Source organism: Gadus chalcogrammus, chromosome 4 (genome assembly GCF_026213295.1).
Source record: "Gadus chalcogrammus isolate NIFS_2021 chromosome 4, NIFS_Gcha_1.0, whole genome shotgun sequence".
In the NCBI taxonomy this organism is placed as follows: Eukaryota; Metazoa; Chordata; class Actinopteri; order Gadiformes; family Gadidae; genus Gadus; species Gadus chalcogrammus.
In genome coordinates this window covers 5,921,468-5,948,182 of record NC_079415.1, presented here as the reverse complement: position 1 = coordinate 5,948,182, position 26,715 = coordinate 5,921,468, and the positions used below count along the sequence as shown (strand labels likewise).

At 52.4% G+C, this 26,715-nt stretch overlaps 5 protein-coding genes across 6 annotated transcripts in view; 3 read left to right on the top strand and 2 right to left on the bottom strand.

Annotated features, from left to right (window-relative positions):
• The window catches only part of nav3 (neuron navigator 3), a gene marked incomplete at its 5' end in the record, with an annotated part of 15,900 nt that extends 12,927 nt beyond the window's left edge, over window positions 1–2,973 (top strand). Inside the window, 5 exons of the mRNA XM_056587726.1 lie at window positions 278–349; window positions 940–1,136; window positions 1,604–1,722; window positions 1,928–2,146; window positions 2,539–2,973. Coding sequence (XP_056443701.1) covers window positions 278–349; window positions 940–1,136; window positions 1,604–1,722; window positions 1,928–2,146; window positions 2,539–2,655 — 724 coding nt within the window. The remainder of the gene's footprint in view (window positions 1–277; window positions 350–939; window positions 1,137–1,603; window positions 1,723–1,927; window positions 2,147–2,538) is intronic.
• Window positions 2,974–7,570: 4,597 nt separating this feature from the next.
• On the top strand, window positions 7,571–12,784 carry si:ch211-214j24.10 (uncharacterized protein LOC558894 homolog). Its single transcript, XM_056589389.1, has 4 exons — window positions 7,571–7,698; window positions 9,386–10,195; window positions 10,579–10,608; window positions 10,728–12,784. The coding sequence occupies exons 1-4, from the start codon at window positions 7,683–7,685 to the stop codon at window positions 10,775–10,777; spliced, it is 906 nt and encodes a 301-aa protein (XP_056445364.1). The 5' UTR covers window positions 7,571–7,682; the 3' UTR covers window positions 10,778–12,784.
• On the bottom strand, window positions 11,607–16,323 carry osgep (O-sialoglycoprotein endopeptidase). Its single transcript, XM_056589390.1, has 12 exons — window positions 16,168–16,323; window positions 15,897–16,059; window positions 15,658–15,777; window positions 15,146–15,321; window positions 14,846–14,941; window positions 14,716–14,765; window positions 14,223–14,301; window positions 13,793–13,858; window positions 13,390–13,480; window positions 12,887–12,962; window positions 12,658–12,756; window positions 11,607–11,801 (listed from the first exon to the last, which is right to left on the bottom strand). Exons 2-12 carry the CDS (start codon window positions 16,009–16,011, stop codon window positions 11,762–11,764), a joined length of 1,008 nt encoding a protein of 335 aa, XP_056445365.1. The 5' UTR covers window positions 16,012–16,059; window positions 16,168–16,323; the 3' UTR covers window positions 11,607–11,761.
• Window positions 16,324–16,414: 91 nt separating this feature from the next.
• Window positions 16,415–19,549, top strand: apex1 (APEX nuclease (multifunctional DNA repair enzyme) 1). Of its 2 annotated transcripts, none has more exons than XM_056589392.1 (5): window positions 16,415–16,569; window positions 17,147–17,326; window positions 17,674–17,837; window positions 18,184–18,373; window positions 18,636–19,549. In XM_056589392.1, the coding sequence occupies exons 2-5, from the start codon at window positions 17,263–17,265 to the stop codon at window positions 19,148–19,150; spliced, it is 933 nt and encodes a 310-aa protein (XP_056445367.1). In that variant the 5' UTR covers window positions 16,415–16,569; window positions 17,147–17,262; the 3' UTR covers window positions 19,151–19,549. The 2 variants fall into 2 exon arrangements, with proteins under 2 accessions (XP_056445367.1, XP_056445368.1); XM_056589393.1 differs by lacking the exon at window positions 16,415–16,569 and adding an exon at window positions 16,591–16,661.
• Window positions 18,191–25,232, bottom strand: LOC130381666 (zinc finger protein 316-like). The gene is made up of 10 exons (XM_056589373.1): window positions 24,984–25,232; window positions 24,465–24,664; window positions 23,834–23,935; window positions 23,363–23,482; window positions 23,167–23,277; window positions 22,858–22,975; window positions 21,682–22,726; window positions 21,517–21,578; window positions 20,922–21,379; window positions 18,191–20,522 (listed from the first exon to the last, which is right to left on the bottom strand). Exons 1-10 carry the CDS (start codon window positions 25,003–25,005, stop codon window positions 19,803–19,805), a joined length of 2,958 nt encoding a protein of 985 aa, XP_056445348.1. The 5' UTR covers window positions 25,006–25,232; the 3' UTR covers window positions 18,191–19,802.
• Between the last annotated feature and the right edge of the window lie 1,483 nt (window positions 25,233–26,715).

Here is a 26,715-nt window from a genome sequence, read left to right as displayed (position 1 = left end):
CCCCTCCCCTCGATCCTTTCGTCTCTTAAAGAATGGAATAATGGTTAAAACAATAGATTAATACAGACATACATGTTAATGGAACAAATATAATCTGATCAGATTGGTGCAGCTCCAAAATAAAAGCGCACCAGTGTGACAGGTTGTGTGTTCCGTCCCCTGTGTAAGGTGGTCTGTTCCGTCCCCTGTGTAAGGTGGTCTGTTCCGTCCCCTGTGTAAGGTGGTGTGTTCTGTCCTCTGCTGCCCGTGTGTAAAGTTGTGTGTTCTGTCCCGGCAGCCCCTATGTGATCGGAACCATGAACCAGGGCATGTCCTGCTCTCCTAACCTGGGTCTCCACCACAACTTCAGGTCAGTTCTTATCTTCTCCGTCTTCTGGAGATCCTCAGAGACGATGGTCAGAAGAGGGTCTCTGAAGGTTGGATGGGTTTGTAAAGCCTGAGGTTGATTTATCTGGTGTGTGGTATGTTGGTGTGACACACAACCTTATTTACAATGTGGAGCCCTTTCACTCCCATGGGTTTGGTTCGAGCCCCACTGCTGTTTTGGAGGATGGAACAATGATTCAGCAGCAGCAGAAGAAATCCTGGCACTCTGTTTGGATTAGGGCTGTTAATTAAACATTAGCAGAATAAATAGGCACTATAACGGCTGCGCAACGGAAAACAGTCTCTGATTATTAATATTGGAGAGTTTACGATGCCCCAGGCAGTAGGATTAAGATCTTCAAATAACATGTGAATTAATTATATTCCTACCAGCTTGATCGCTGTTGAGACGTAGGCTGGCTGTCACTGAGCGTTTTTTTGTGTAGAGAGACCTCCTCGACCGGGACTGGAGAAACATGATGAGGACGGCTTCCTTTAACATCTCTCTCCCCCTCCTCCTCCCCCTCCCCCTCCCCCTCTCCCTCCCCCTTCCCCTCCCCCTCTCCCTCTCAGGTGGGTGCTGTGTGCTAACCACACTGAGCCGGTGAAGGGCTTCCTGGGCCGCTTCCTGCGGCGGAAGCTGATCGAGACGGAGATCTCCCGGAACACGAGGAGCACGGAGCTCATCAAGGTCGTGGATTGGCTGCCCCGGGTCTGGCAGCACCTCAACGGCTTCCTGGAGGCCCACAGCTCCTCCGACATCACCATAGGTACCTCCCCTCCTCCTCCTCCTCCACCTCCTCCTCCTCTCTACTTCCAGCCCCCCTCTCTCATCTCCTTCTCCCCCCCGTCCCTTTCTTCTCTCTCATCTTCCTCCTCCTCCTCCTCCTCCCTATTACCACCCTCTTTCTCTCATCTCCTCCTCCCCCCCTCCCTTTCTTCTCTCTCCTCTTCCTCCTCCTCCTCCCTATTACCAACCCTCTTTCTTTCATCTCCTCCTCCTCCTGCCCCTCCCTCCATACCTCATCTCCCCCTCGTCCTCGTCCTCGTCCTCCCTCACCTCCTTCCTCTCTTCCTCCTCCTCCATCCTCCTCCCCCCCCTCTCCCCCATCCTCCCCCCCCCCCCCCCCCCAGAGGTCTGGGTCCTCAGGGCTTAAGGACCCCTAGGGCGTCCAGGTGAAGGGATGAGCGTCTGGTTGTGTTGTGGTCGGATCAGAACCTGGTCTTTGTCCCCCAGGTCCCCGTCTGCTGCTGTCCTGCCCCATGGACGTGGCGGGATCCCGGCTGTGGTTCACCGACCTGTGGAACTACTCCCTAGTGCCCTACCTGCTGGAGGCCGTCCGAGAGGGGCTGCAGGTGGGTGACAGGTCGAAGGTCAACCGACCCAACAGGGTCTCATAAGGGTGGTTCACTCCGACACCAAATGCTCTGGTTTAGTACCCCACTATGTATTGTCTAACCCCTACCTGCTCCTTAAGTCGCCCCTAACTGATGAAACAGCAACAAGCTGGTTGACCTCTGACCCGCTGGACGACCTTTGACCCCTGGCCTCTCTCTCCAGCTGTACGGGAAGCGGGCGGCCTGGGAGGACCCGTCCAAGTGGGCCAACGAGACCTACCCTTGGAGCCCCGCCCCCCAGCCCCACGACAGCCAATCGCTGCTGCTGCAGCTGCGGCCGGAGGACGTGGGCTACGACGGCTTCGGGGGCTCCAAGGACGGCTCCTCCCCCTCCTCCTCCTCCAAGCCCGTCTCCCAGAGCGACACCGAGGGCGACCCGCTGGTGAGGAGGCCGTCACCGTGACCACGACAACCGTTAGCTGGACCACTACCTCCGGGAACACTGTTACCGTGACCATGGTTACCGGGACCACTGTTACCATGACCACTGTTACCGGGGCCACTATATCCGGGACCACCGTTACCGTGATACCTGTTACTGATACTGGTTTCCATAGATACTGGTTTCCATAGATACTGGTTTCCATCGATACTAGAGATAAGAAAGTCCTTGAGGTGGAGAGGGAGGCGACTCTGTGCTAAACGTTCAGGAGAAGAGGTGCATTGTGGGTAGGGAGGGAGCATGCTCCGGGGACAGATCACTAAAAGACGCGTGCGTGTGTGTGTGTGTGTGTGTGTGTGTGTGTGTGTGTGTGTGTGTGTGTGTGTCTCTAGATGAGCATGTTGCTACGGCTACAGGAGGCGGCCAACTACTCCACTCAGAGCTGCGACAGCGACAGTGCCAGTCACCATGACGACCAGCTGGACTCCTCGCTGGAGTCGGCGCTATGAGGAGTTCTGAATCCCGGAGCCAAATCCGAAACACGGACCGATTCCGGAACATTCTGCCAGACCGGGTTCTGACGTGGACACACAGAGTCCTACTATGACCCCAGACGTTACCTTAAAGTATATTATAGTATGACGACAACCACACACACACACACTCCTCAGAGTTACCTTAAAGTTTATTATAGTATAATACCAACCACACACACACACACAGTCCCTCAGAGGTTGATAGCACAAATCTTATAATTCCACGAGGGTTGGACTTTACGACCTGAGGGGGTGATCAGCACTTTGACCGATCAATAAGAGTATTATCGTCTACACCCAGGGTGGGGGTCAGATAAGGGGGTGTGGCCGGAAGGGGCGGGGCTTATGGATCTGATGTTTACAGTAGACGCCTTGGTTTTCCTCATTTGTTTACAGAGGTGCTATTAAATCACACACACTGACACACTATCACTCACACGCATACAGATCACACACATACACGTGCACTCACCAATGCACACACACACACACACATGCTCTTACAATCCCAAATATTCCTTTATGTACTCGGACCACACACACACACCCCCTCCCAGGCCATTAGATCCATGGTGCTGGTTCAGCGCCCAGGCCCTGTCCTGCCCGCGTGCCCACGAGTACAGTGTTGATGCTCTCCAAACCACTACTGTGAAGTACAACGTGCCAAGGCTTTGATTTACTACCCAACCTGCACACACACACAAACATACACAGACAGACATACATGCATGTACACACACACGCATACATACACACGCAAACGCATACACACAGACATACATACATACATACATGCATGCATGCATACACACACACACACACACACACACACACACACACACACACACACACACACACACACACACACACGCATACATACATACATACATACATACATACATACATACATACATACATACATACATACATACATACATACATACATACATACATACATACATACATACACACACAGACACATGCATGCACACACACATCCACAACACATGTGCACACACTCACACAGGAGCGTGCACATGAGCGTCACCGGGACGTGTACATGAACCCAGCGGCAGAATTAGGTTTGGTTTGGCCGCCAGAAGTTCGTTTTCACTCCAAATCAAACCTTCTAATGTCCCACAGCTCTGGTGACACGCCACGGGGTTAGCACTGAGGGCTAACCATAGCTTTGCATTAGGAGTTAGCACTGAGGGCTAACCAAAGCTAAGCATTAGCGGTGGCACACTTTCTCACTGCCTTAAGAAAGGCTTCCTCAACTCCCATTGGCTACCTTGAGAGGAAGTGAGTCTACTACTTCCTGCTGTATCTCCGGACAGACGCAGGGTGCGGGGCGTCTGGTGGAGGGTGTTCCCGCCAGGGGTTCATGATGTCACTTCCTGTGTTATCTCCATGGTCAGGTGTGGTTTCCACACGTGACCACTCTGACTCCAGAGCCGACAGTAAACACACGTCCTGGCGGGAGGGGAGGTGTTCTATTGTTGACGTTACATCCAGAGGTTTTCTTTACAACGGCGTTATATCCAGATGTTTTTTTACGTTGACGTTATTCCCGGACGAGCTGGGCTCATCTTGGAGGGACGCCGAGCATGGTTTTAGCTTCCTGCGGTCAGTTGTGTGTGTGTGTGTGTGTGGGGGGGGGGGGGGGGGGGGGGGGCACACGAGCCTCACTGCTACGTAAGGGCGTGTGGGACAGAAGCCATTTTGATTCGTGTCTCTGTTTAAATCGCTGGGTGGGGTTTTGCACAGTTAAACATGGGGTGGGGCGGGGGGTTGGTGTGTAAATAGTTCCGTCTTGCACAGTGAATCAAAGATACTCTCTGGCCTGTGGATGTTGCATTATGTTTACCCCGATGAAAATACCGATCATGTTCAGAAAAACAAAGAGGATTTAAAAAAAATAAAGAAATGCAAAAAACCCTCACGAGGCGGGGTATATATGTGATGTGATTGTTTTGTCTATGCAGGAGACTCGCGGTGAACAGTGTGCGGCTGTCATTTAACTCAGTATAACGACGACGCCACGAGATCACCATAAACCAACCCGTTCTCTTTCTCTCGTCCAACACTTCTCTCCGTCTTTAGTACGAGCACTTCCCCTTCTCCCTGTTTAAAACCCAAGCTCTGTGGTGCCCAAGGGTTTGAGGCCTGGAAGGACCCACCGTGCCCGGGCCTCAGGGTTTGGTTCTAGGCCTGGACGGACCAACCGTAGCCTGGCTTCAGGGTTTGGTTTGAGGTTCCCTGGCTTCAGGGTTTGGTCTGAGGTTCCCTGGCTTCAGGGTTTGGTCTGAGGTTCCCTGGCCTCAGGGTTTGGTTGGAGGCCTGGAAGGACACACCGTAACCTGGCCTCCGATTCTTTCTCCGGTGCTAGGACGTCGGCAGCCATCACAGCCTCAGGACAATCTAAAGCCTACTGTACTACCTACACTCCATCGCTGTGGTTACCTTGGTAACAACCTAGTGAGGTTTCTAATCAAAACCTACCATCTCTGGAAACCTGCTTCAATGTCCTTAACCAACCACACACCTGCTGGACCATGTCCATTTGGTCGATACTAAAGTACTACGGTTTGAGAGAAAACATTAAAAAAAAGTTATATCTATCTATCTATAGATGTATATATAGATATACATGCATACACTTTTGGGTGAGTGAAACATTTGTCCTTTAAATGTTTTATACTTTGTACATTTGTATGTAACATATCATGTAAATAGAGAGAGGGAGAGACAGTGATTTAACTCATCTGGAGGATTTTGTAGTCTTTGTAAAGCCCCAATAAATGGTATTTGGTGTCAGCAAACTTCTACCCGTGTTTCTGTGCATGGTTGTGATAATTGTTTGTACTCGATTCTCCTTTTAAGGCCTATACTGGGAAATGTGAAAGTTTAATTCAACAAGAAAGAGTTCAGCAAAACCACTTTCCTGATCACCACTTTGATTTAGAACTTTGACAAAGTAAAGAAAGGCTGGTGTACAGAAACCTGCTTTAACACTTTCGCCACACTATGTTATCGCCTAACTTGTCCACACTATCTCATTCATATAGCATTTTAGATATGATAAGGATTCTAATCCTTATCATTATTGCTGTATTAATTCATCATTAATCAAGTATGTCCCAGCTGTTTCTTTATCATCATATTGATATCAATACAATCTGAACACATAAACAATCTATTATTGGGAAGTTGATGCGAGAGCTTTTACTTTGAAGTATAAACCTATGCTCTTCCGGAAGACCGCGGAAGCAGACCCGCGGCCTGCAGACGGAACTCAAGCCGCAACTTTGTTAGCGCTTGCGATGAGCTCCGAAGAGACGGTTAAACCCCGAGGAGCGGTGGCCCCGCTCCGAGGACCTGTGGCCCCGCTCCGAGGGCCGGTGGCTCTTCTCCCGCGGCACTCGTACTGGTTCGACATGTGGCTCTTCGTTGCCTTCGACGCACTTTTTTTCCTCTTCATGCTCTTCATTGTTCCCTAGGAGGTGAGTTTTAAGTCGGTGTCCCGGAAGTGGATCAGCTGCATACGGCTGTTTACACCTGGTTAGGATATGAAAGGCCTTAAACTATCTCGACGCCTACACCCCGTTTACTGATGTTTGTCGAACCAACTTCGCCCTTCATTGCAGGTCGTCCTCTTCATAACAACCAGACACCAGTCGCAGACCCCCGCTGTGGACCGGTCGGATCGATACCAGATTATTGAAAGGTCCAAAGTCGGATTCGTGGTTGCTTTGTTCATTGATCAGCATGAACCAGGAACTTACTCGACCTAACATCTAACATGAAATTCCTCCAGCTCTTCTCGACATGACCATTAGCTTTAATACACGTAGCTTCACTGTGATCACATGACATAATATTTAAAACGCACCAAATGATGATTCAGTTTTAAGTTAACGGTGGCATTGTTCCAAATCTCGGCCTGTGTCTGATTAAACTGACATGAGATCTCCAGGAACCGCCTGGACAAGTCCACATGAAGACCAATAAAGCGGTTTTTTTAAACTATCTTTGACCTTTGGGTTACTGTACAAAATAACAATGTTGTTTTTACATTAAATGAGTTGACTATTGCCTGTTTTAGGAGGTAGTTATGGAGTGACGGAATAAAGAGGTACATCCTATCTGAGTGTAATCTAGAAGATGACCGCACTGTGGCGGTAGAGACCACTGTTCTCTCTTGGGTTAATTAACTGTCGATCAATTACGACACACTTTTTCTGCACTTCACCTTTATGTTGACCTGTCAACATTAATAACTTCATTAACTCCTTAAGGAGATTTCAGGCACAGTTGAAGGAAGCTTGGTGTAAGGGTCATGTTATTGTATCGTCTTTCATTCAAATGGAAACCAATCTAACAATAAAAAGTGGATTTATGAAATCATGTCACCAGGTGTCTCCGACTCTGCAATAGATTAGATATGTGATATCGATATTAACATATGGGGTTATTCGATCAGAAGCATCGGGCTCCGAGGCAAGAAAAACATTAAATGACAACATGAGACAAAAATGTGATCTGACGAAGGGATAATTTAATCAGAAAATCAGAAATTAAATCATCATTCAATAATCCATCAGTTTATGCGTTTTAACTTTTTTATCAGTTTTAATTGTTAAAACAAAATAATTAAGATTACTTTAACCAAAAGGCCTTAGTAAACCCCTCCTTGCACTTGAGTACACTTGAAATGAGGTATGATAAATTATCAAACAGAGTACACTAGATATAAGATATTATTGATGAAACAGAGTACAGTAGATGTAAGATATTATTATCAACCTCCCCTCCCCCATAGACTTTATCAAAAGTTTCGCGCCGGAGCGATTGCGTCAATCCACTTCTTGTCCCGCCCCCTCCCTCTCGGTGTTTCTTCCGGTTCCGGTTACCGTTCCGTGGCCACAAGACTCCGGCGAGGCGTCGCGCGCTCCCCGCCAACCGAAGCTCCAGACGGTTCCGTTCAGCGCGAGGACGACATGCACATCAAGACAGGTACGGCGCAGGGCTCCGGGCGGGCCGGGCCGGGGTTTTGGGCGCCCTGTCGCGGGATCTGTTGTGTAAATACCGCCGCTACCGTTAGCGGCTAGGCTAAGCTGCGCTTCTCTGAATGAGGAGCTGACGGAACTTTCCCCGAATCTGACCTGAGACCTGCCGCTCCCCGGTCCCCACCGCCCTGACATGGACCCCTGGGGGGGCTGTTATGTGTATATGATATATGTTATATCTGTTAGCCACCGCTTCTGACGTTAGTACGGTTACTGGTGGTGTGCTGGTGTTGGTTATGTAGCATTAAGCTCCCCCCCCCCCCCCCCGTGCTGTCTTGTGTTTCTAAATGTGTCACCGCAGCAAAGTTCACATGTGGCCTCCTGGATCTATCTCCTGGTGTCCTTGGTCCGGGTCCTTGTCTCCTAGACTTTGCTCATGGTCTCCTAGACTTAGCTCCTGGTGTCCCGGGTAAGGGTCTGGTGTCCCGGGTAAGGGTCCTGTTCTCTTGGGTCTGGGTCACCTGGACCTAGCCTCGGGACTCCTGGGTCGGGGTCTTGTTTGGACTACGAGGCGCTGGTGTCTGTAGATGTTCTCACTTCTCAGTAGTTCAGATCTGTTGTATTCTGACGAGGCCGATGGTTCTGTGTTACTTTGTTTATTATGATGATGATGACTGATTGTAAGTCTGAGTCCAAGTCTTAGCCCCCCCCCCCCTGAAGGATCTGGGAGGCCTACAGGTAGACCTGTGGTGGCGAAATGATTGCGAACCCAGAGGAATTAATGTGTTTTAAACTCATTTTGCGTTTAACTAGACTCATTCAACTAGTTGAAATAACCCTTACGACGTAGTATTCTAGTGGTGGTTGTCTATAAGTATGACAGGCTAGCTGTGGTTATTATGTAGTATTTTAGTGGTTGTTTTGTACCAGTATGGTTCTGTAATTGTGGTTGGTTACCAGTATAGTACTATAGTGGCGGTTGTGTACCAGTATGGTTCTCTAATTGTGGTTGTACCAGTATAGCATTCGAATGGTGGTTGTGTACCAGTATTAAGGTGTTCTAGTGGTGGTTGTTTACCACTATGAGTCAATGGCTACTGCAGTACTGTCGTATTCTCCCAGGCACCAGTACACAGAATGATGTGTTGGGATGCTTGGATTTCAACCAACAACCGCTTCTTCCTAAAGCAAGACAGACCTGGATGATCCAACGCTAAGTATTAGTGCTGGTTATATAGATACAGTATACCCAGGGTTTAAACAGCACTTAAAAGCTAAGGCAGCCGCCTAAGCAACACACCCCCGCCGCCTATACTACGGCGTCAAAATCAAAGTTTTCATATGTATATATTTTTATTATTATTATACAAAAGTATAAAATATGACAAACTCTAAACACTCTGTGTTTAGATCGAGCTTCAGGGCTACAGTCTGACAGCCTGCATGAGAATAAGCATACGTTTTCTGCGGGTAACCCCGCATTCCATTTCCCCTCCCGGTATAGACGCAGTATACGTATATCTAGGGGTTATATCAACCGATACTTCGGTAGGATGAACCCCGGCTGGTTCGGAATTACAGCAGCAGCTAGAGACGACATCTATCAGCCGTTCCTCTGGATGAAACTGTGTTGTTCCTGAAGCTGACCTGTGTGTGTGTCTGTGTCTCTATATATGTGTGTGCGTCTCTCTCAGGTCCGTGGGACGCCAGCAACTCAGCGTGTGACTCCGACGGTCTGTGCGACCCGGCGGTCCTGGTGGCGTCCGCCGCCTCTCAGCCTCACATCCGCAACCGCCGCCTGTCCCCCGGGTCGGGCGGCGGCGGCGGCGGGGGCGGGGGCTGCCTGGGCGGGGGCGACCCGCAGCCCCAAGAGCCGCCCTACGTCCCAGCCCACGCCCACGCCCTGGCCCAGCGCCGCGAGAAGGAGCGGCGCGGCGGCCTGCAGAAGGGGCGCGGCCAGCGGCGGGAGGGCCTGCGTGCGGGGGCGGGCCGCGGGGAGCGGGCCCCCCAGCGGCCCCCCAAGGAGCGCTGGGTGGAGGAGAGCCTGGCGCTGCTGCGGCCCCCGCCCGCCTTCCCCGTGCAGGACAGTCCCGCCAAGCTGCTGCCCGCCGTCAGCTACGCCTCCAAGGTGAAGGCGGGGCCGGCGGCGGCGGACGAGGAGCCGGCCGCCATCGGCGTGCTTTTGCAGAACCAGTGGGGCCTCAGCTTCATCAGCGAGGCCCGGCCCGCCCCGGAGGGCCCCGGCCCTGCCTCCGAGGCCCCTGGCCCTGCCCCCGAAGCACATACACCCGAGGCCCCCGTGGCCCCTGAGGCCCCCGGCCCCACGCGGGGCCCCGCCCCACCGCTGGCAGCGGACCAGAGCTGTGAACCTGCCCCCTCCGTTACCTCCTCCGCCGTCCCCGCCGTCCTCCTCGCCCGCCCCGGTCCAGAGGAGCAGAACCAGGCCAGAAGGCTGATGCTGAACTACCCCCACCTGGTGGACGCCCTGGAGTACCACAGCCGAGGTGAGGACCTCCATGGACATCTACATTCAGGGCGTTTAGCAAATGCTTTATCCAAAGGGACTTACATAAGTACATTTGTCAGAAGAAATGACAATATATCGTTGTCGTTACGGTAAGGACGTTCATAGAACCAAGTGCCAAGCACCAACAATCGCTGGGTAAACCCGTTCCCCGTATGCAACAAAGATAGCTAGGATAAGATGCTACACCATGCTAAGAACAGTTTTTAAGTGCAAGGACGTACGACACACGATAAGTGCGCAAGTAGGGTGTGGGAGGAGGCCATGCAGAGTCGAGGTGATCGTGACGTGTAGAGGGGTTCCACCACGATGACGGCGTTTGCCGAGGTGAGCTCTAATGGTGGCTCTCGTCTTCTCTTTCAGAGTGGAGATCCATGTGCTCCAGACAGAAAGGTAAACGCCCTCAGTGATGGACCGCGATGCTGATGTGAACCTTGTTGTTGTTGTTGTTGTTGTTGTTGGTGTGGCCTGTGGGGCTGTGGCCTAACTCTTCTTCTGCTCGGTGGTTTCAGATTCTAAGCGGGTCGTCTGGTACAAAGACACCGTGGAGCAGCCGGCCTAGCAGAGGGAGTCCGAACACACCCACAAGACGCACACGGATACACAAACACACGTCTACACGGACACACGCAACACGGACACACAACACACGGACACACGCAACGCCCGACACACAAACAACACACGGACACACACACCACGGCCCCCCCAGAGACGGACCCTCAGGGTGCGTGTCGCTGCTGAAGCCACACTGAGACACTTTGGAAGAGCTGCTCTGAGAAACGACTGTTTTTATATAGCGACCGGCGCCTGCCTTAACCCACGAGCACCTGTCTTCAAACCCCCCACCCCAAGCCCCTCCCCCCGGGACGAGTCTGACCCTGTACTGGCAGAGCAGGAGCTGTCGATCAATCCTGAATCTGCCCTTTTTCGTTGTTTTTTTAAATGAGAGCTGTGGGCCCCTCCCCCCCCCCCCCCCCCTTCCCCAGCGCGGAGCTGTCAATCATGTCTCGTCTGTTTTTACGGGGGCTGCGGTACCCTCACCTGTAACGCGTGTGGTCAATCAAGCACTTTGTTAAAACTGGCGTTGTGTTCACAACCCCCTCCTCGTTTATCTCTGTCCAGAAGGGGCCGTCTGGCGACAGGCTAGGGGCTGACCCCCCCGTACCCCCTCTGAGCGGGACCCCTGACCCAGTCCGGAGGTCTCGCGCGTTGTCGAGTGTGTTGACAATTATTTGTTTTCCTTTTCTTTTTTTTTGTTTTATGAAAAATGAGTTCTATCAAAATGTAATTTACACTGGAGGAGAAATGTCAGTAGAACAGTATTGCTTAATAAAATGATTCAACTTGATGTTTGAGGTTGTGAGTCTGAATCTGACCAATGGAACTAGATTCACGAGCAGACTGTTGAAAATATAAAGTCTACTAGGAGACCAACTTTATTACGGTAAGGAAAAAGGCAAAACGTTAACTAAATGAACTCCAGAAGGTTGTCGCGACTCCCTCCTCCCTGCAGACAGGTGTGTAGTCCGGGTCCCGGGTGATCTCAGTCCCTCCAGGTCACCGCCACCTCATCCGTGCGGTACCTGCCCAGCAGATGACAGAAGCGCCCCTCAGTACTTCTGTCTCTGCAGACGACCCTTGGACGTAGTTGAGCTTTAGATTCTCGATGTACAGTAAGTACAGTTTATTCTATTTCTAGAAAGTAGTTGCAATCTTTAGCTCAAATGTGATTGAAGGCGTAGATCAGGGGTCGGCAACCCTAGGCACGCGTGCCACCACTGGCACAATGCGGCAGCATAATCATTACTACCGATTTTTTTTTTGCACTTTATTCTGTTTTGGGCATTTCCTCCCAGTGCAAATATGTTTAAATTAGTTACAGAAAGCAGTGTTCTGAAATGGGATAAATTAATAGTTTTTAAACGTAAGTTGTGAGTAATAGACAAGAAAATATTTAAAATATTGTTGCAAGTGGCCTGTATGCATCGCCTTCACATGGTTTTGCATAGCTGTACAGGTCTTAAAGATATTGATGTGGATGGTTTCAACATTCTCATATATTCTATTTTTTTACATTTTTCACAGGGCAAATATGTTTTTGAATGAGTTTCTGAAAGTGGTGTTATAAGATGGGACATGTGTAATTATAATTTGTAAGACCATGTTGCAAATATAACAACCAAAAAAACATTTAAAATGTTGATGCATGATTGTGGGCTATATGAAAATAGTACAATTCCATGTCTTCTGGAAATGTTTTTGGTCGCTGCGTCATAATTCAGCTTCATTTCTTATATATTGTTGCTTAAGGCACACTCATTAACGAGAAAATGTCAAACTGGCACTGCATGTTGAAAAGGTGGCTGACCCCTGCTGGAGATGGCTGTCTGATCGTGACATCATCGAGGGATGATGTCACGTGTGGGCGGGGCCTCGTACCTCTGGGTGATCCAGGAGTCCTGGAGCTCCGTCACCTGACCCGAGCGGAACATCTCCCAGCCGGCCTGAGCGATCATGGCTCCGTTATCGATGCAGAACCTGGAGGAACGACACCGTTAACGCCTGGACTCGGGTGAGTTGGGTCCCAAACTTTATGGTAACAACACTCAACCAATCGGACTCTAGGAGTGTTATCCCCTAGAGGATCGACCAATCAGGCGGGGTTTACCTTTCGTCCGTGGCAAACAGCTTTGCTCCTCTTTCTTTACACATAACACCCATCATCTCCTGTAGCCGTAGGTTACCTGCACATCAAGACACTCCCTTCATTTGTTGCCTAGGTTACCTGCATTCATACACTCCCTTCATCACCTGTTGCCTAGGTTACCTGCATTCATACACTCCCTTCATCACCTGTTGCCTAGGTTACCTGCACATCAATTCCACTCCCTACATCCTCTGTTGCCTAAGTAACCTGCACAAGACACATCCAATTGTATGCTGCTTAGGTTACCTGCACATTAAGAGACACCCTACTATCATCTGTTGCCTAGGTTACCTGCACATTAAGACACCCACTATCGTCTGTCGCCTAGGTAACCTGCACATCAAACAGGATGTAATGGTCAGGGACTGTTTGGGTGTTCATCTGAGGTAAGGGTTTCATTACTTATGGTTTTAGGTGCTCTCCGACCACTAGTTAGTTAGTAGTTAGTGGCCCCCTCAACTCACAGCCGACGCCCCCCACGATGAGGACCTCCTGGGAGCCGCAGTGGGCCATGGCACGCTCCGTGATCTCCACCAGCATGGAGAACAGCGTCTCCTACAGGGGACAGGAGACACTGCAGCTCAGCACACAACAGAGGAATGTGGAGAACAGCGTCTCCTACAGGGCACAGGAGACACTGCAGCTCAGCACACAACAGACAGACGTATAGCTGAGACTTTACTAGCTAACACACCAGTTAGTGACATCACAAGTGGACGTTCTGCCCATAGATAGAATGGAAAGCTCCGCCAACCAATTGGTACGGTCCACTGGGTAGGCTGGTAGGTGGATCGGTCTGGCCCATCATGCATCTGGGTGACCACTCCTACTTGTTATGTTGGTCAATCGAATAAAATTGATGCCCACCTGCAAGGAGAAGCAGAGGTCTTCTGCACTGCACTCAGCGGATGCCAGCATCTTATTGGCCGCTTCCTGTAGGAGACGAGAACATCCCATGACCTTATATAAAGACTTCCTGTCTGCGTGAGAGCCATGGTAACCATGGTGATGTATCGATCAATCTGGTTTTACATTATTTGATGGGCCTCAGCAAAGCGTTCCTATATATTGTGTATATTCTAGGACAAATGAATGTACTACTGATCTAGAATATAGAGGTTGACATTGTTTGCACACCTTAAAACTAATGTTAAGTATATAGTTCCATGTCACGGTGTAGCAAACATCTTATGTTTCTACTTTAAACCAAACATGATCAGTGTCTCATTATTGATCAGTCCAGAGAAGGTCTGAGAACTATAGAGGAACCCCAGGAGGTGTGCTGTGGTGGGCTCACCTCGATGAAGGACAGGATCCCGGAGAAAGACACGTCCATACCCTTCACTGTGTAGGGCAGTTCTACGTAGCGACTCCCCCTGGACACACAGACGGGTGTCACACAGACGGTCGTGCACCAGCCAATCACAGGCTGCTCGTGGTCAGGGGAGGAGTGTGTTGACGGACAGGTGTAGAGTGTGTTGACGGACAGGTGTAGAGTGTGTTGACGGACAGGTGTAGAGTGTGTTGACGGACAGGTGTAGAGTGTGTTGACGGACAGGTGTAGAGTGTGTTGACGGACAGGTGTAGAGTGTGTTGAGACAGGTGTAGAGTTTGTTGACGGACAGGTGTAGAGTGTTGAGACAGGTGTAGAGTGTGTTGACGGACAGGTGTAGAGTGTGTTGACGGACAGGTGTAGAGTGTGTTGACGGACAGGTGTAGAGTGTGTTGACGGACAGGTGAAGCGTGTGTTGACAGACAGGTGTAGAAAGTGTTGACTGACAGGTGCTCACCTCTTGGCCATCTGCTCTATGTTGTACCCTGGACTGGGGTCGTTGGAGATCTGGGACACAATTGATTTGTTAGATTTAACAACATAGACGTGCATCATTAGACCACGAGTGCAGGAGGATGACCTCTGACCTTGATGACCCTGGCGAAGCGGTCCAGGCAGTTTCCCACCGCGATGTCGATCGTCTCCCCGAAGATCCGGTAGCGCCGCTCCGAGTACGCGATGACCTTCAGAGGAACACGAGACCTTCAATGCCCCCAAGCCCCCCTAGAAGGATCTAGTGTGTGTGTGGGTGTGGGTGTGGGTGTGTGTGTGGGTGTGTGTGAGAGAGAACCATGGAACAAAGAGCGGAGGACATCTTTGTTTCTGGAGTCCTCCATCTCCCCTCCTCTCCCCCCAGGCCCACTGGGCGCCAACAGGGGGTTCCCCACCTGCGTGTTGCCCCCGCTGACGTAGAGCACGGTGGGGTTTTGGGCCTGCGTGATGAGCCGGCCCATCTCCACGTGGCCGATGCAGTGGTTGACGCCCACCAGGGGGCGGCCCCACAGCTGGGCCACCGTCCGCGCCACCAGGGCCAGCGTCAGCAGGGGCGCCCCCATCCCCGGGCCTGGAGGGGGGGAGGAGGGGAGACGGGGGGAGACAGGTACGTGAGCGGAGGAATGGCCTGGAGCCGCTCCCCTCGCCAGTCAAGTTGTTGATGCCTCCCCCCCCGCAGTCTTACGCAGTTATTGTATGCAGTACGTCCCGGCACTTAAAAATAGAGCACTGTGCATCTTATCCTAGGTATCTTTGTTGTATACGGGGAATGAGTTAACCTAGAGATTGTTAGTGCTTGGCACTTGGTTCCATGAACATCCTTACTGTACCGACAGTGATATATACATATTGCTGTACAGTGTCTCCTCCACCCTGTCCTTGGTGTACAGGGTCTCCTCCACCCTACCCTTGGTGTAGGCCACACAGTCTATGTCCGCGGGGGTCAGGCCCGCCTGCTGCAGCGCCTCCTGCAGGACGGTGAGCACCACGGCGCGGTGGTGGCGGGCCGTATCGCTGGGCAGGAATCCTGCGGGGGTCAAAGGTGGGGTGGAGGGTTAGGGGCCTGGTTTACGGAGCGAACACGTTGAGCAGTGGAGGGGGTGAATCGCCCTGGCCCGGGGGTGAGGAGGTGAGGGAGTGACCAACCCTGGCCCGGGGGGGTGATGTAGGTCCTCCTCGGGTTCGACAGGACCTCCCCATCCCGGATGATTCCGATGCCGATTTTGTTGGCGCTCCCCTCGAACCCGATCACGACCGTCATGGCTCCTCAAAGACCGCAGACCAATACAGAGGGAGAAGACCGAGGAGTCTGGCGTGAGGAATAATAAAAGAAAAACTAAACACACCCGTTCATGAACCTTATGTAATAAAGTGAAGTTTAATGAAGCGACAGAGCACTTTAAATCATTCAACCGACCGCTGATGATACGTGGAGACGGTCGCTCTCGACCTACAGTTAATTAATGAACTATATTTGCTATAAACTAAACATTAACCCTTCTTTAGCCGTCTTCAGTTCTGCATGCTCTACGCTGAGAGGACCCACAACATTAGCTGTTCGTTAATCCGCCTGATGAGAACCATCGCACCGGCCGACTACGTCAAACGAATTAACCAGACTAATTACAATGTCTTGATCACTTCATCCACTTCTGGGATATTTTATCCTAGAAATCCTAACCTATCCTGAAATAAGTATTTTTTATTTATTTACCAGGCACTATTCGAGCGTCCTTTAGTGACTGCGCATTCGCCCCGAGTCTCTTCTCGTGTCTTTGTGTCGGAGCGGTGAAGACTTCGCAGCTCGCCGTCCTGTTGTGTGAGTACTCTTAATTACGCTCTTCAAAACCTTTAAACCTCTCACTGAAACATCTGCACCGCATTCTGCACTTTATGAACATTATACCCGCGGTGAGTCTGCAGGGAGACTTAATCTGCACACACACACACACACACACACACACACACACACACACACACACACACACACACACACACACACACACACACACACACACACACACACACACACACGTCCCTTTTGATTCCCTCTCCCTTTGTCCAACATGAGGAGCTAACGGTAGCATTAGCCTCCTCAATGAATGAGTCCATGTGTAAAAAGTCCTCAGATATGGTTCAGGGTTTACTTTAATCCATCGCAGCTCCTCTTTCCTCTTCCTCATGGAGCAGAACTCCTCATTGGTTGTTAAGGGGTTTAACGGAACCTTGAAGTCTTCTAGCATCACAAACGATGCGTTGAGGATGTCTTAACACAGCAGCAAACCAACATTAAATTGAGTGTCCTCGTTTCAATCAGCTTCAGGGTCCCGATGCAGGGAAGAGTTCTTCTCGTTGATTTATAAAGTGCTTCTCATTTCATCCCTCGCACCTCCCAGCCGCGTGTGTGTTGCGTTGCTTGAGAGGCGTGTGTGTGTCAGGTGTGTGCTTGACAGGTGTGCGTGTGAGAGTTGTGTGTGTGAGAGGTTTGAGTGTGCACAGAGTGTTCGACGGGATGAAGAGAGGAAAGAAGGCAGAGGCGGCTGAGCCGGCGTCGGGAGACGAGGACAATGAAACCGGTACTACTTTAATACTACTACTGCTATAAACTAATAGTACTGCATTAATACTAGTACAATACTAGATCTAGAAAAAATACTATTTCTATAATACTAATAACACTAATACAACTACTATTACTGCTACAATAGTACTACTACTAATAATACACATAACAATAATAATTATGCTTAATTATACCAATAATTCTTATACAATTCTACTGCTACTAATAATACAACTACTACTACTAAAACTATTTTTACTTCATCATGCTGAAGGGCTGAATTAGTAAAGTACATTAAAGTACCTGCTGCTGAAGGGTTTACCCAAACAAGATAAAGTAAAGGTCTGACCCCCTCCACAGCGACCCCTAAGAAGGCAAAGAAGGGGAAGGAGCCGGAGCCCCCCATCCTGTACGAGGACCACCCCGATGTGACCGCCGCCGCCGACGGCCGTGAGGCCAACATGAAGATCACCTCCTGGAACGTGGATGGCCTGCGGGCCTGGGTCAAGAAGAAGGGCCTGGAGGTCAGTCTGCAGCCTCGCCTGGACCGCATGACTTCTGGTCGCCTGTTATCGTTTTCTGTATCCGTAGCAACAGGAGTACACTTTTCATTGGTCTGCTGCTTATCTCTCTCCCTCTGGTCACTCTCTTTGTCCCCCTGGTCTCTCTGGTTTCTCTCCTTCTGTTGTCTCCTTCTCTCCCTCTCTGGTCTCTCCCTCTCTCTGTCTCTCTCTATTGTCTACCTCTCTCTGGTCTCTCTCTCTGCTCACTCACTATCTCTGTTCTCCCTGGTCTCTCCCTCTCTGTCCCTCTGGTCACTCACTATCTCTGTTCTCTCTGGTCTCTCTTTATTCCCCCTCCCCTCCCCAGTGGGTGCGTGAGGAGGCCCCAGACGTCTTGTGTCTCCAGGAGACCAAGTGTAACGAGAAGTCTCTCCCGGCGGAGATCACCTCCATGCCGGAGTTCCCCCACAAGTACTGGCTGAGCGCGGAGAAGGACGGCTACAGCGGCGTGGCCATGCTCTGCAAGACGGAGCCCATCAACGTCACCTACGGCATCGGTGAGGAACCCACAGCCCTCTCTTTTGGTGTAGTTCTAGTTGGAGCAAGGGACCCCTGTCCCTTACCTTTAGGCCTCCTAGAGCCAGATGACCCCTGACCCCTACCTGTAGGCCTCCTAGAGCCAGGACCTTGGTCGAGGTTTACTTATTCAGAATCACATCTTAACTTGGAATCGATCAACTTATGTAGGAAATTGCGTTTGAAAAGTCGTAGCCGTGAGGCGACCAGATGTCTAAACGGTTTCTCCTCGGGGCCCCCCAGGCAAGGAGGAGCACGACAAGGAGGGGCGCGTCATCACCGCAGAGTTCCCCGCCTTCTTCCTGGTCACCACCTACGTCCCCAACTCGGGCAAGGGCCTGGTGCGGCTGGAGTACCGCAAGACCTGGGACGCGGACCTCCAGGCGTACCTGCTCGGCCTTGAGGAGAGCAAGCCCGTGGTGATGTGCGGCGACCTGAACGTGGCCCACCAGGAGATCGACCTGAAGAACCCCAAGGGCAACAAGAAGAACGCAGGCTTCACGGTGGAGGAGCGCGAGGCCTTCACCACGCTGCTGGCCGCCGGCTTCACCGACAGCTTCCGCCACCGCTACCCCGAGCAGGCCAACGCCTACTCCTTCTGGACCTACATGATGAACTCGCGCTCCAAGAACGTGGGCTGGCGCCTCGACTACTTCCTGCTCTCCGAGGGCCTGATGCCCGGCCTCTGTGACAGCAAGATCCGCAACCAAGCCATGGGTAGCGACCACTGCCCCATCACCCTGTTTCTTGTCGTCTAGGCAACCGCCTCCTGCAGCGACCAGCCCTAATGTTGTTGAAGGGAAACCAAACTCTGAACCTAACCGTCTGTTAAGTGTTTGGTACAAAGTGGTCCTTACCCCTATAGACCAGTCACTGGGGTCCGAGGTTTAGAGTTTGGTTTCTCTTTAGATGTGTTGTCCTGTGACTTCCTGGTGCTACTTACTGTATGTCACGTTCAGTTTAGTGACCCAGAAAACGAGTTTGTAGAAAAATAGATTTGGTATTTCTGTTTGAGTGCAAACACACTTGACTGCAAGGTGAGGGGATTAACATTTTTCATACCCGATGTTAGAGTACCTCTATTCCTAAATTGTAATTTCATATTTTTTGTTGTCAAACTTAATAAAAGTATTTCTTATCAAACATGATTTATTATTAACACACTTGGACTCTGCTTTTTAGAGCATTTTCGCTTTCACTTTAACGCTTCTACACAACCCGTCCCAGGAGAATGAAGACTATTCGAATCTCGACAGACGTAGTGAATCATGATTAATAGAAACTCATTCTTCAGTGTTAGCTTGATGACCTCTGACCCCCACGGTTGCGAGTGGGGGGCGTGGCCTAGGTGTAGGCGGTGAACCCTGGGGGTGTGCCCTAGACATGGGTCCTCAGGGGAGGGGGCGTGTCCTAGGCGTAGGCGTGCGTCCTCAGGTGCACCTTGAGGTGGTAGGACTGCCTGAAGCCCCGTCCACACTCGGGGCACAGGTAGGGCTTCTCTCCGGTGTGCGTGCGCTGGTGCCTCTTCAGCCGGTTGGCGCTCATGAAGCTCTTGTCGCAGTCGGGGCACGCGTACGGCCGCGCCCCCGTGTGGTAGCGCACGTGGATGGTCAGGTAGCAGGACTGCGTGAAGCGCTTGCCGCAGAAGGGGCACTGGAAGGGCTTGTGGCCCGTGTGGAAGCGCTCGTGTTTCAGCAACTCGGCGTGCGAGTAGAAGCCCTTGCCGCAGTCGCAGCAGAGGAAGGGGCGCTCGCCCGAGTGCGTCAGCTCGTGGCGCGTCAGCGTGGCCTTGTACACAAAGCTCTTGTCGCACTGCGAGCAGCGGAACACGCCGTCCCGCGTGTGGCAGCGCTCGTGCTTCTTCATGTTGCGCTCGCGCTTGAAGCTCTTGCCGCAGAAGGAGCAGGCGAAGGGCTTGTCGTCGCAGTGCGTCTTGGCGTGGCTCGTCAGCCCGCCGCGGTACAGGAAGCGCTTGGGGCAGTGGGCGCAGGCGTGCGGCCGCTCCTCGCGGTGCACGCGCTGGTGGGCCGTGAGCGCCGCGCGGTACGGGAACGACTTGCCGCAGTCGCAGGTGTGGAGCGCCTCCTGCTGCTCCCCGGGGGGCGGGGCCACGCCGGAGGGCCCCGTCGGCTACGGATCGGAGGAAAAACAAAACAAAATGTATGTTACAACACTGGAGGTCCACTCCGAAGAAGTACATTTGAAGGCAGAAAGGTGAACGTTATCATGGACGTGGGAGCTGCTTCACAGTCCAACCTACAGAGTGCGCTGTGGTGTAATGTTGCACGTCCTGGCACTTAAAATAGTACTTAGCATTGTGTAGCATCTTATCCTAGCTATCTTTGTTGTGTACGGGGAATGGGTTAACCTAGCGATTGTTGGTGCTTGGCACTTGGTTCTATGAACATCCTTACTGTACCGACAGCGATATATTGTTGTTTCTTTTGCTTCTGACAACGATAAATGCGTCTGCTAAAGGCCCTGACGAACCCCTAAGATGGCGGCGGCGGCGGCGGCCTGAGGTCCTACCGTCTCCTCGCCGTGCGTCCTGGCGTGCCGGAGCAGCGCCGACTTGGCGCTGAAGGAGCGCCCGCAGCGGGAGCAGAGGAAGGCCCCGCCCCCGGCGTCCGGGCGCCCCCCCCCGGGGTCCCGCAGCTCGGCGGGGGAGGCGGGCGGCCCGGGTCCGTGCGTGCGGCGGTGACGCTCCAGCGACTGCTTGAAGGAGAAGCGGCGGCCGCACGCCGGGCAGAGGAAGGGCTGCTCGCCCGTGTGGACGCGGCGGTGCGACGCCAGCAGCGAGCGGAAGCGGAAGCTCTTGGCGCAGTCGGGGCAGCCGAAGCGGCCGTCCCGCAGGTCGGCGGCGGCGGGGGCGTCGTCCGCGTCGTCCTGACAACCGGGAACGCCGGGAAGAGGAGGAGGAGGAGCCTGGAGGACTGGGTCTGCGGCTGGGCCGCCGAGGACCTGAGAGGAGCCGCCCCACGCGGCGTCTGACAACGGTAAGATATGAAACGTTACGGTTTGACTCTGAAGCCTTTTCAAACAGCAGACCCACAAGCGGACCCCCCCCCCCCCCCCCCCCCCCCCCCGGGTTCCGACCCTCCTGAGGTTCCTAACTGTGACTCACCTTCACCCTCGGCCGCCGCGGAACCCGGGAGGCCCTCAGCGGAACCGTACGAGTGCTCCGAGCTGCGGGAACGACAGGGAAGACACTGGGGTTACCACGGATACAGGCCCCAGCGCCACGACCCCCCCCCCCCCCCCCGAAACCCCCGACCGGACTGAGCCTCACCTGAAGAAGGGCGCAGCTGCCCCAACCTGCTTCCTCCTCTTAGGCTCCGCCCCCAGGCTGGCCCCGCCCCTCCCCAGGCTCCTCTGCAGGTTGATGACCTGGACCTTCATGGTGGGCTTCCTCTTGCGGCCGCTGCTCCGCACCGCCACCAGGGACACCACCCGCTCCACCAGCGCCGGAGCCAGGGCCTCCACCCGCCCGGCCCCCGACCCCACCCGCTCACCACCGCCGTCGTCGTCTCCGTCCGCCCCCGCCTCCTGCTTCACCTGGGGGGGCGGCGGCTCCCCGCCGGAACTCTCAGGGTCCGCCGGCGCCGGCTCACAGCTCAACTTCCTGTCGCAGAGCGAGCGCGCGTCCCGGCCGCCGCTGCCAGGCGCCGTCTGGGGCGTGGCCGTCTGGGGTGTGGCCGCCTGTGGCTCGCTTTGGGGCGTGACCGTCTGGGGCGTGGGCGTCTCGTGCTCGCTCAGGGCCGCGCTCGTCTCGTGTTCGCTTTGGGGCGTGGCCGTCCCGGGGGTCGTCTCGTGTTCGCTTTGGGGCGTGGCCGTCCCGGGGGGCGTCTCGTGCGTGTGCCTGTGGCGCTCCAGCGACTGGCGGAAGGAGAAGCAGCGGCCGCAGGCGGGGCAGCGGTGGGGGCGCTCCCGGGTGTGCACCACCCGGTGGGCGGTGAGCGACGAGGCGAAGCGGAACCGCTTCGGGCAGTCGGGGCAGACGTGGGGGCGGGCCGGGGACGCCGCCTCCTCTTCCTGTTCCTGTTTCATCTCGTCGGGGAAGGCGGGGTCCTCCTCCGTCGGAGCCCCCTCCTCCTCCGTCTCCGTGACGACCTCCGTCTCCGTGACGACCTCCTCCACGCACTCTTCCGGCGGGTGGCCAGTGGTGCCGAGCTCCACCTCGGCGTAGTCCGTCACCATGACGACCTCGGCCGCTCCGTCGGCGAATGGGCCGTGGTCCCCGAGGCGCTGCGGTGAAGCTGATTGGCTGTGGGGCCCGGCTGGGGGCGGGCCGGCCAGGGACGACAGGATGCAGTTGCCCATAGAGGAGGGAGGAACTAGGGAACCAATCACAGTGTCAGAGGATCCATCCACAGACAAACCCTGATTACACGAAGCTTTGACTCGTGAGGAACCTTCCTTCATTCATTCAGTGTGTTGCTTTCTCGTGGTTCTGCTGGGTTCTCACCGTGCTCCTCCAGGTGACCCAGCTGTCGGTGGTGCTGCAGTAAACCTCTCAGGTGGGTGGAGGAGACGGAGCAGTCGTCCAGGAGAGAGCTGCTGCTGCTGCCCAGCCACGACACCGTCTGCAGAGGGAAACGCCAGAGACACTTCCCTTAGTTCTCCTAGTCTCTGCACAGCCTGACCCCTTAGGCCTGCGCTGCCCTCAGAAACGCCAGTATTGCGAGGCAGGTAGCCATCGATGCACCGGTAGCCATTATCTCCCATTTCCCTGTCAGAAGTCCTCTGGAAGGAAGTGATGTCGTCAGTCACTCACCTGTCCGAGGTCAGGGACCGGGAGCAGCTGGGCCAGTCGGTAGAGGAGCTCTTCAAACAGGGTGAGGAGGTCCTGGTCGTAGTCCGGACCGTACGCCAGTGGGAACACCTCCTGGAGGAGAAGCACAGGTCAGTCAACAGCACCTCCTGGAGGAGAGACACAAAGGAGGAGGAGGTAGATGTAGAGGAGATCTCACCGTGAAAAAGTGCTGTTTAACCTCCGGGTCTTTGAGCATCGTGTGGACCAGCTCCACAAAGTTAGCCTCCACAGGCCCCTCCTCCTCCTCCTCCTCCTCCTCCTCCTCCTCTTCCTGTTCCTACAACAACAATCAGGTCATCAAATGAGTTCCACCTGATTATCAATTCAGATCTTAAAACGCAAACCCCAGGAGGTATATGCACAGTATGTTAAACAGATAAAAGGCTGAACCACAGGCTAAACTAAGAAGGCGTGTGTGATGGTGGAGGAGATGGTTGTCACTGTAGAGTTTGTATGGCACTCCAGAGATACACATTCCACTAAATATGTCTTGTGTGTGTTTGTTTTGAACGATGATGCGTTGTGCGTCTGATGATAAATACCATGTTGTTGTGCGCTTGTACCGCAGTCGTATTGAATGAAATCCTCCGACTCGTTCCCTACGGTGCAGAGGGCCAGGTGAGCTCACCTGTCTAGCTCTGGGGGGGTGCGGCCTAGCGACCGTGTCCAGGAGTGCCCTAATCTGCTCTGGGTCCACAGGTTGGTCAGCCCGACACAGCTCCAGGATATACTGGGGAGGGGGGGGGGGGGGGGAGAAGACATCAGAATAGGAGCCACCCAGTATAGGGAGTATTTGGTATCTCAACCCTAGAATGAAAAAGCAAACCCTAAAAACCAACCCACAGGAAACTCTGACCATATAACGAGACCCTTGCCCTAAAACCAAACCCTAACACCAAACCCTTACCCTAAAACCAAACCCTATTACCAGACCCTAGCCCTAAACCTGACCCTAAAACCAGACCCTAACCCTAAAACAAAACCCTAATCCCAAAACCAAACCCTTTAACCCAACCCTTTAACCAAACCCTAATGCCAAACCCTAACCCAAAAACCAAACCCTGGCCCTAAAAACAAACCCTAATACTAAAATCAAAACCCATTTCTAAGAACAAACCCGAAATCAAACCCCGAAAACAAGATTCCTTGTCTATGAATAATTGTCCATGAAAAAGGTGTACTCCCCCAAAACAAAACAATACGCTTTTATTTTTTAAATCCCCTATGCATGTGGAGCCCAGGATAGAGAGGCAGCTCACCTTGGCCCGCAGGCCGATGCCCAGCGGGGTCCAGTGGGGGTCCAGCAGCAGCTCGGGGACCGCCTCCAGCAGAAGGCCCACGAAGCGGGCCACCGCCCAGTAGTGCTGCACCTCCAGCCGGTGGAGCACCCGCCACATGACCGCCACGCTCAGCTGCAGGGGGGACACCAGCAGGCGCAGCGAGGGCAGCGGGAGGGCCTCTGGAGCAGGGAGACATAATATTAAATTAAATAAATGCTATACTTAAAAATAACCCTGACACACAAATGTATTACGTGTGTGCACAAGTTGGGGGGTGTGTGTGTGTGTGTGTGTGTGTGTGTGTGTGTGTGTGTGTGTGGGGGGGGGGGGGGGGGGGGGGGGGGGTTGTGGGGGTTGTGTCTGCCTGTAAGAATCGGACAAGTAATCAAAAATAAGCTTACATAAAGTCTTTGGTGTTTATTGTTAAATAGAGGATGAAGACTTAGATCTAATAATAAAAGAAACCATAAATCCCAAAGGTGTGAAGATCTCACCCACCTGTTCCCAGATCAGGTCCCATGCCGGGGCTCAGGGGGTCGCGGGTTCGATGCCCTCGGAGCAGGTTAGCTACAAGCTAACTGGTGGCATGAGCAAACAGACCAAACTAACGCCGCTCGTTAACATTCTTTAATCTCCCGGTTAACATTCGTCAGTTTATATCTCAACACACACGTCACTAATCAAGGGTTTATAAATCCTGAAGTTGATATTATCTGCGGCTACAGAAACACACCGGACTCATACACGTCACTTCCTGTGAATTTCCTCTTCCTCAGCCGGAGGACCGATATATTCCCTCCATGCGTTCAGATCACACCAGCGCCCCCTGCGGATCCTACTGGGATTACACGCCGGATCACAATCGGATTACAAGTGGATGACCAACGTCTTCAAGAGTTTTCACAGAAAGTATGGTGGAAGAATTGTGTGTGTGTGTGTGTGTGTGTGTGTGTGTGTGTGTGTGTGTGTGTGTGGGTGTGTGTGGGTGTGTGTGGGTGTGTGTGGGTGTGTGTGTGTGTGTGTGTGTGTGTGTGTGTGTGTGTGTGTGTGTGTGTGTGTGTGTGTGTGTGTGTGTGTGTCTTACAATATCATCCCACTGCAGACGCAAATGGGCGTTCTCGTGTGGTGGGGGTTCCCGTTTACGCAGACTGGAACGCCCCCTTCTTATTCTTCGTCGCCTTTCTCGCTGAACTGTATTAAAATGTCAAAGTGTACTACTCCGAAACCATGTAAATAGTGTTGTAAATAAACTTCCAAAGCTTTTCAAATCTTATTTGGAAAATAACTTCACATGGTGTGTCTTTTTACAATTTATTCGTTACCAGCATTCGTAGTGATGATCAGCAGTGAAATAGTCCGCTATAAGACGTTGAAGTCGCTTATGGCGCGTTTCCACTGCAGGGTGAGGAACGGATCGGTTCGCAAAGGTGCGGTACGGGTTGCGTTTCCACCGACAAAAGTGGGTGTGACCCGGACTTAGCTGTACCCGTTTTGGCCTCGTTTTCAGTACTCCTCCGTTGGGGTACTAAAAACGAGACGAGACGCCTGAAAGGGTCCCGGGAAATTCTAGCTACACACCCCCTCCGTCGACAGAATCATCACTTCCGGGCGACGTGGGGATAAAAACCAACAAACAGTAGCCTCGAGGTGTTATTCTTTACAATTAACATGTCGCGTAAAACGTAAGGGGTAACACTGTCGTTTTTTATTGTTCGTCATGAAAAAAAACATAAGGGGTAACACTGTCGTTTTTATCAAATGAAACGTTAAGGGTAACACTGTCATTTTTTATCTGTTGTCATGAAAAACCCATAAGGGGTAACACTGTCGAAATGTATCGAATAAAACATAGGGGGTAACACTGTCGTTTTTACCAAATGAAACATGAAGGGTGAAACTGTCGTTTTTTTATCGGCCATCATGAAATAAACATAAGGGGTAACACTGTTGTTTTTTATTAGTCGTCATGAAAAAAAACACAAGGGGTAACACTGTTGTTTTTTATTCGTCGTCATGAAATGAAACATAAGGGTTTTTGTCAAATAAAATATAAGGGGTAACAGTGTTGTTTTTTATTCGTCGTCATGAAATGAAACATAAGGGTTTTTGTCAAATAAAATATAAGGGGTAACACTGTTGTTTTTTATTGGTCGTCATGAAAAAAAAAATAAGGGGAAACACTGTCGTTTTTATCAAATGAAACATGAGGGGTGACACTGTCTTTTTTCTT

Excerpts from the sequence above, each read along its gene's own strand:
- si:ch211-214j24.10 (XM_056589389.1), top strand. Across the intron at positions 10,196-10,578 it reads CCTGGAGTACCACAGCCGAG|AGTGGAGATCCATGTGCTCC; the intron begins GTGAGGACCTCC and ends CTTCTCTTTCAG. Across the intron at positions 10,609-10,727 it reads CATGTGCTCCAGACAGAAAG|ATTCTAAGCGGGTCGTCTGG; the intron begins GTAAACGCCCTC and ends CGGTGGTTTCAG.
- apex1 (XM_056589392.1), top strand. The coding sequence starts at position 17,263 with ATGAAGAGAGGAAAGAAGGCAGAGGCGGCTGAGCCGGCGTCGGGAGAC. Across the intron at positions 17,838-18,183 it reads TCAAGAAGAAGGGCCTGGAG|TGGGTGCGTGAGGAGGCCCC; the intron begins GTCAGTCTGCAG and ends TCCCCTCCCCAG. Across the intron at positions 18,374-18,635 it reads CAACGTCACCTACGGCATCG|GCAAGGAGGAGCACGACAAG; the intron begins GTGAGGAACCCA and ends GGGGCCCCCCAG.
- LOC130381666 (XM_056589373.1), bottom strand. The coding sequence starts at position 25,005 with ATGGGACCTGATCTGGGAACAG. Across the intron at positions 24,665-24,983 it reads GGGACCTGATCTGGGAACAG|AGGCCCTCCCGCTGCCCTCG; the intron begins GTGGGTGAGATC and ends TCCCTGCTCCAG. Across the intron at positions 21,579-21,681 it reads GCAGCTGCGCCCTTCTTCAG|CTCGGAGCACTCGTACGGTT; the intron begins GTGAGGCTCAGT and ends TCGTTCCCGCAG.
- osgep (XM_056589390.1), bottom strand. The coding sequence starts at position 16,011 with ATGACGGTCGTGATCGGGTTCGAGGGGAGCGCCAACAAAATCGGCATC. Across the intron at positions 14,942-15,145 it reads TCAGCGGGGGCAACACGCAG|GTCATCGCGTACTCGGAGCG; the intron begins GTGGGGAACCCC and ends GTTCCTCTGAAG. Across the intron at positions 11,802-12,657 it reads GACTCCTGGATCACCCAGAG|GTACCGCACGGATGAGGTGG; the intron begins GTACGAGGCCCC and ends TCTGCTGGGCAG.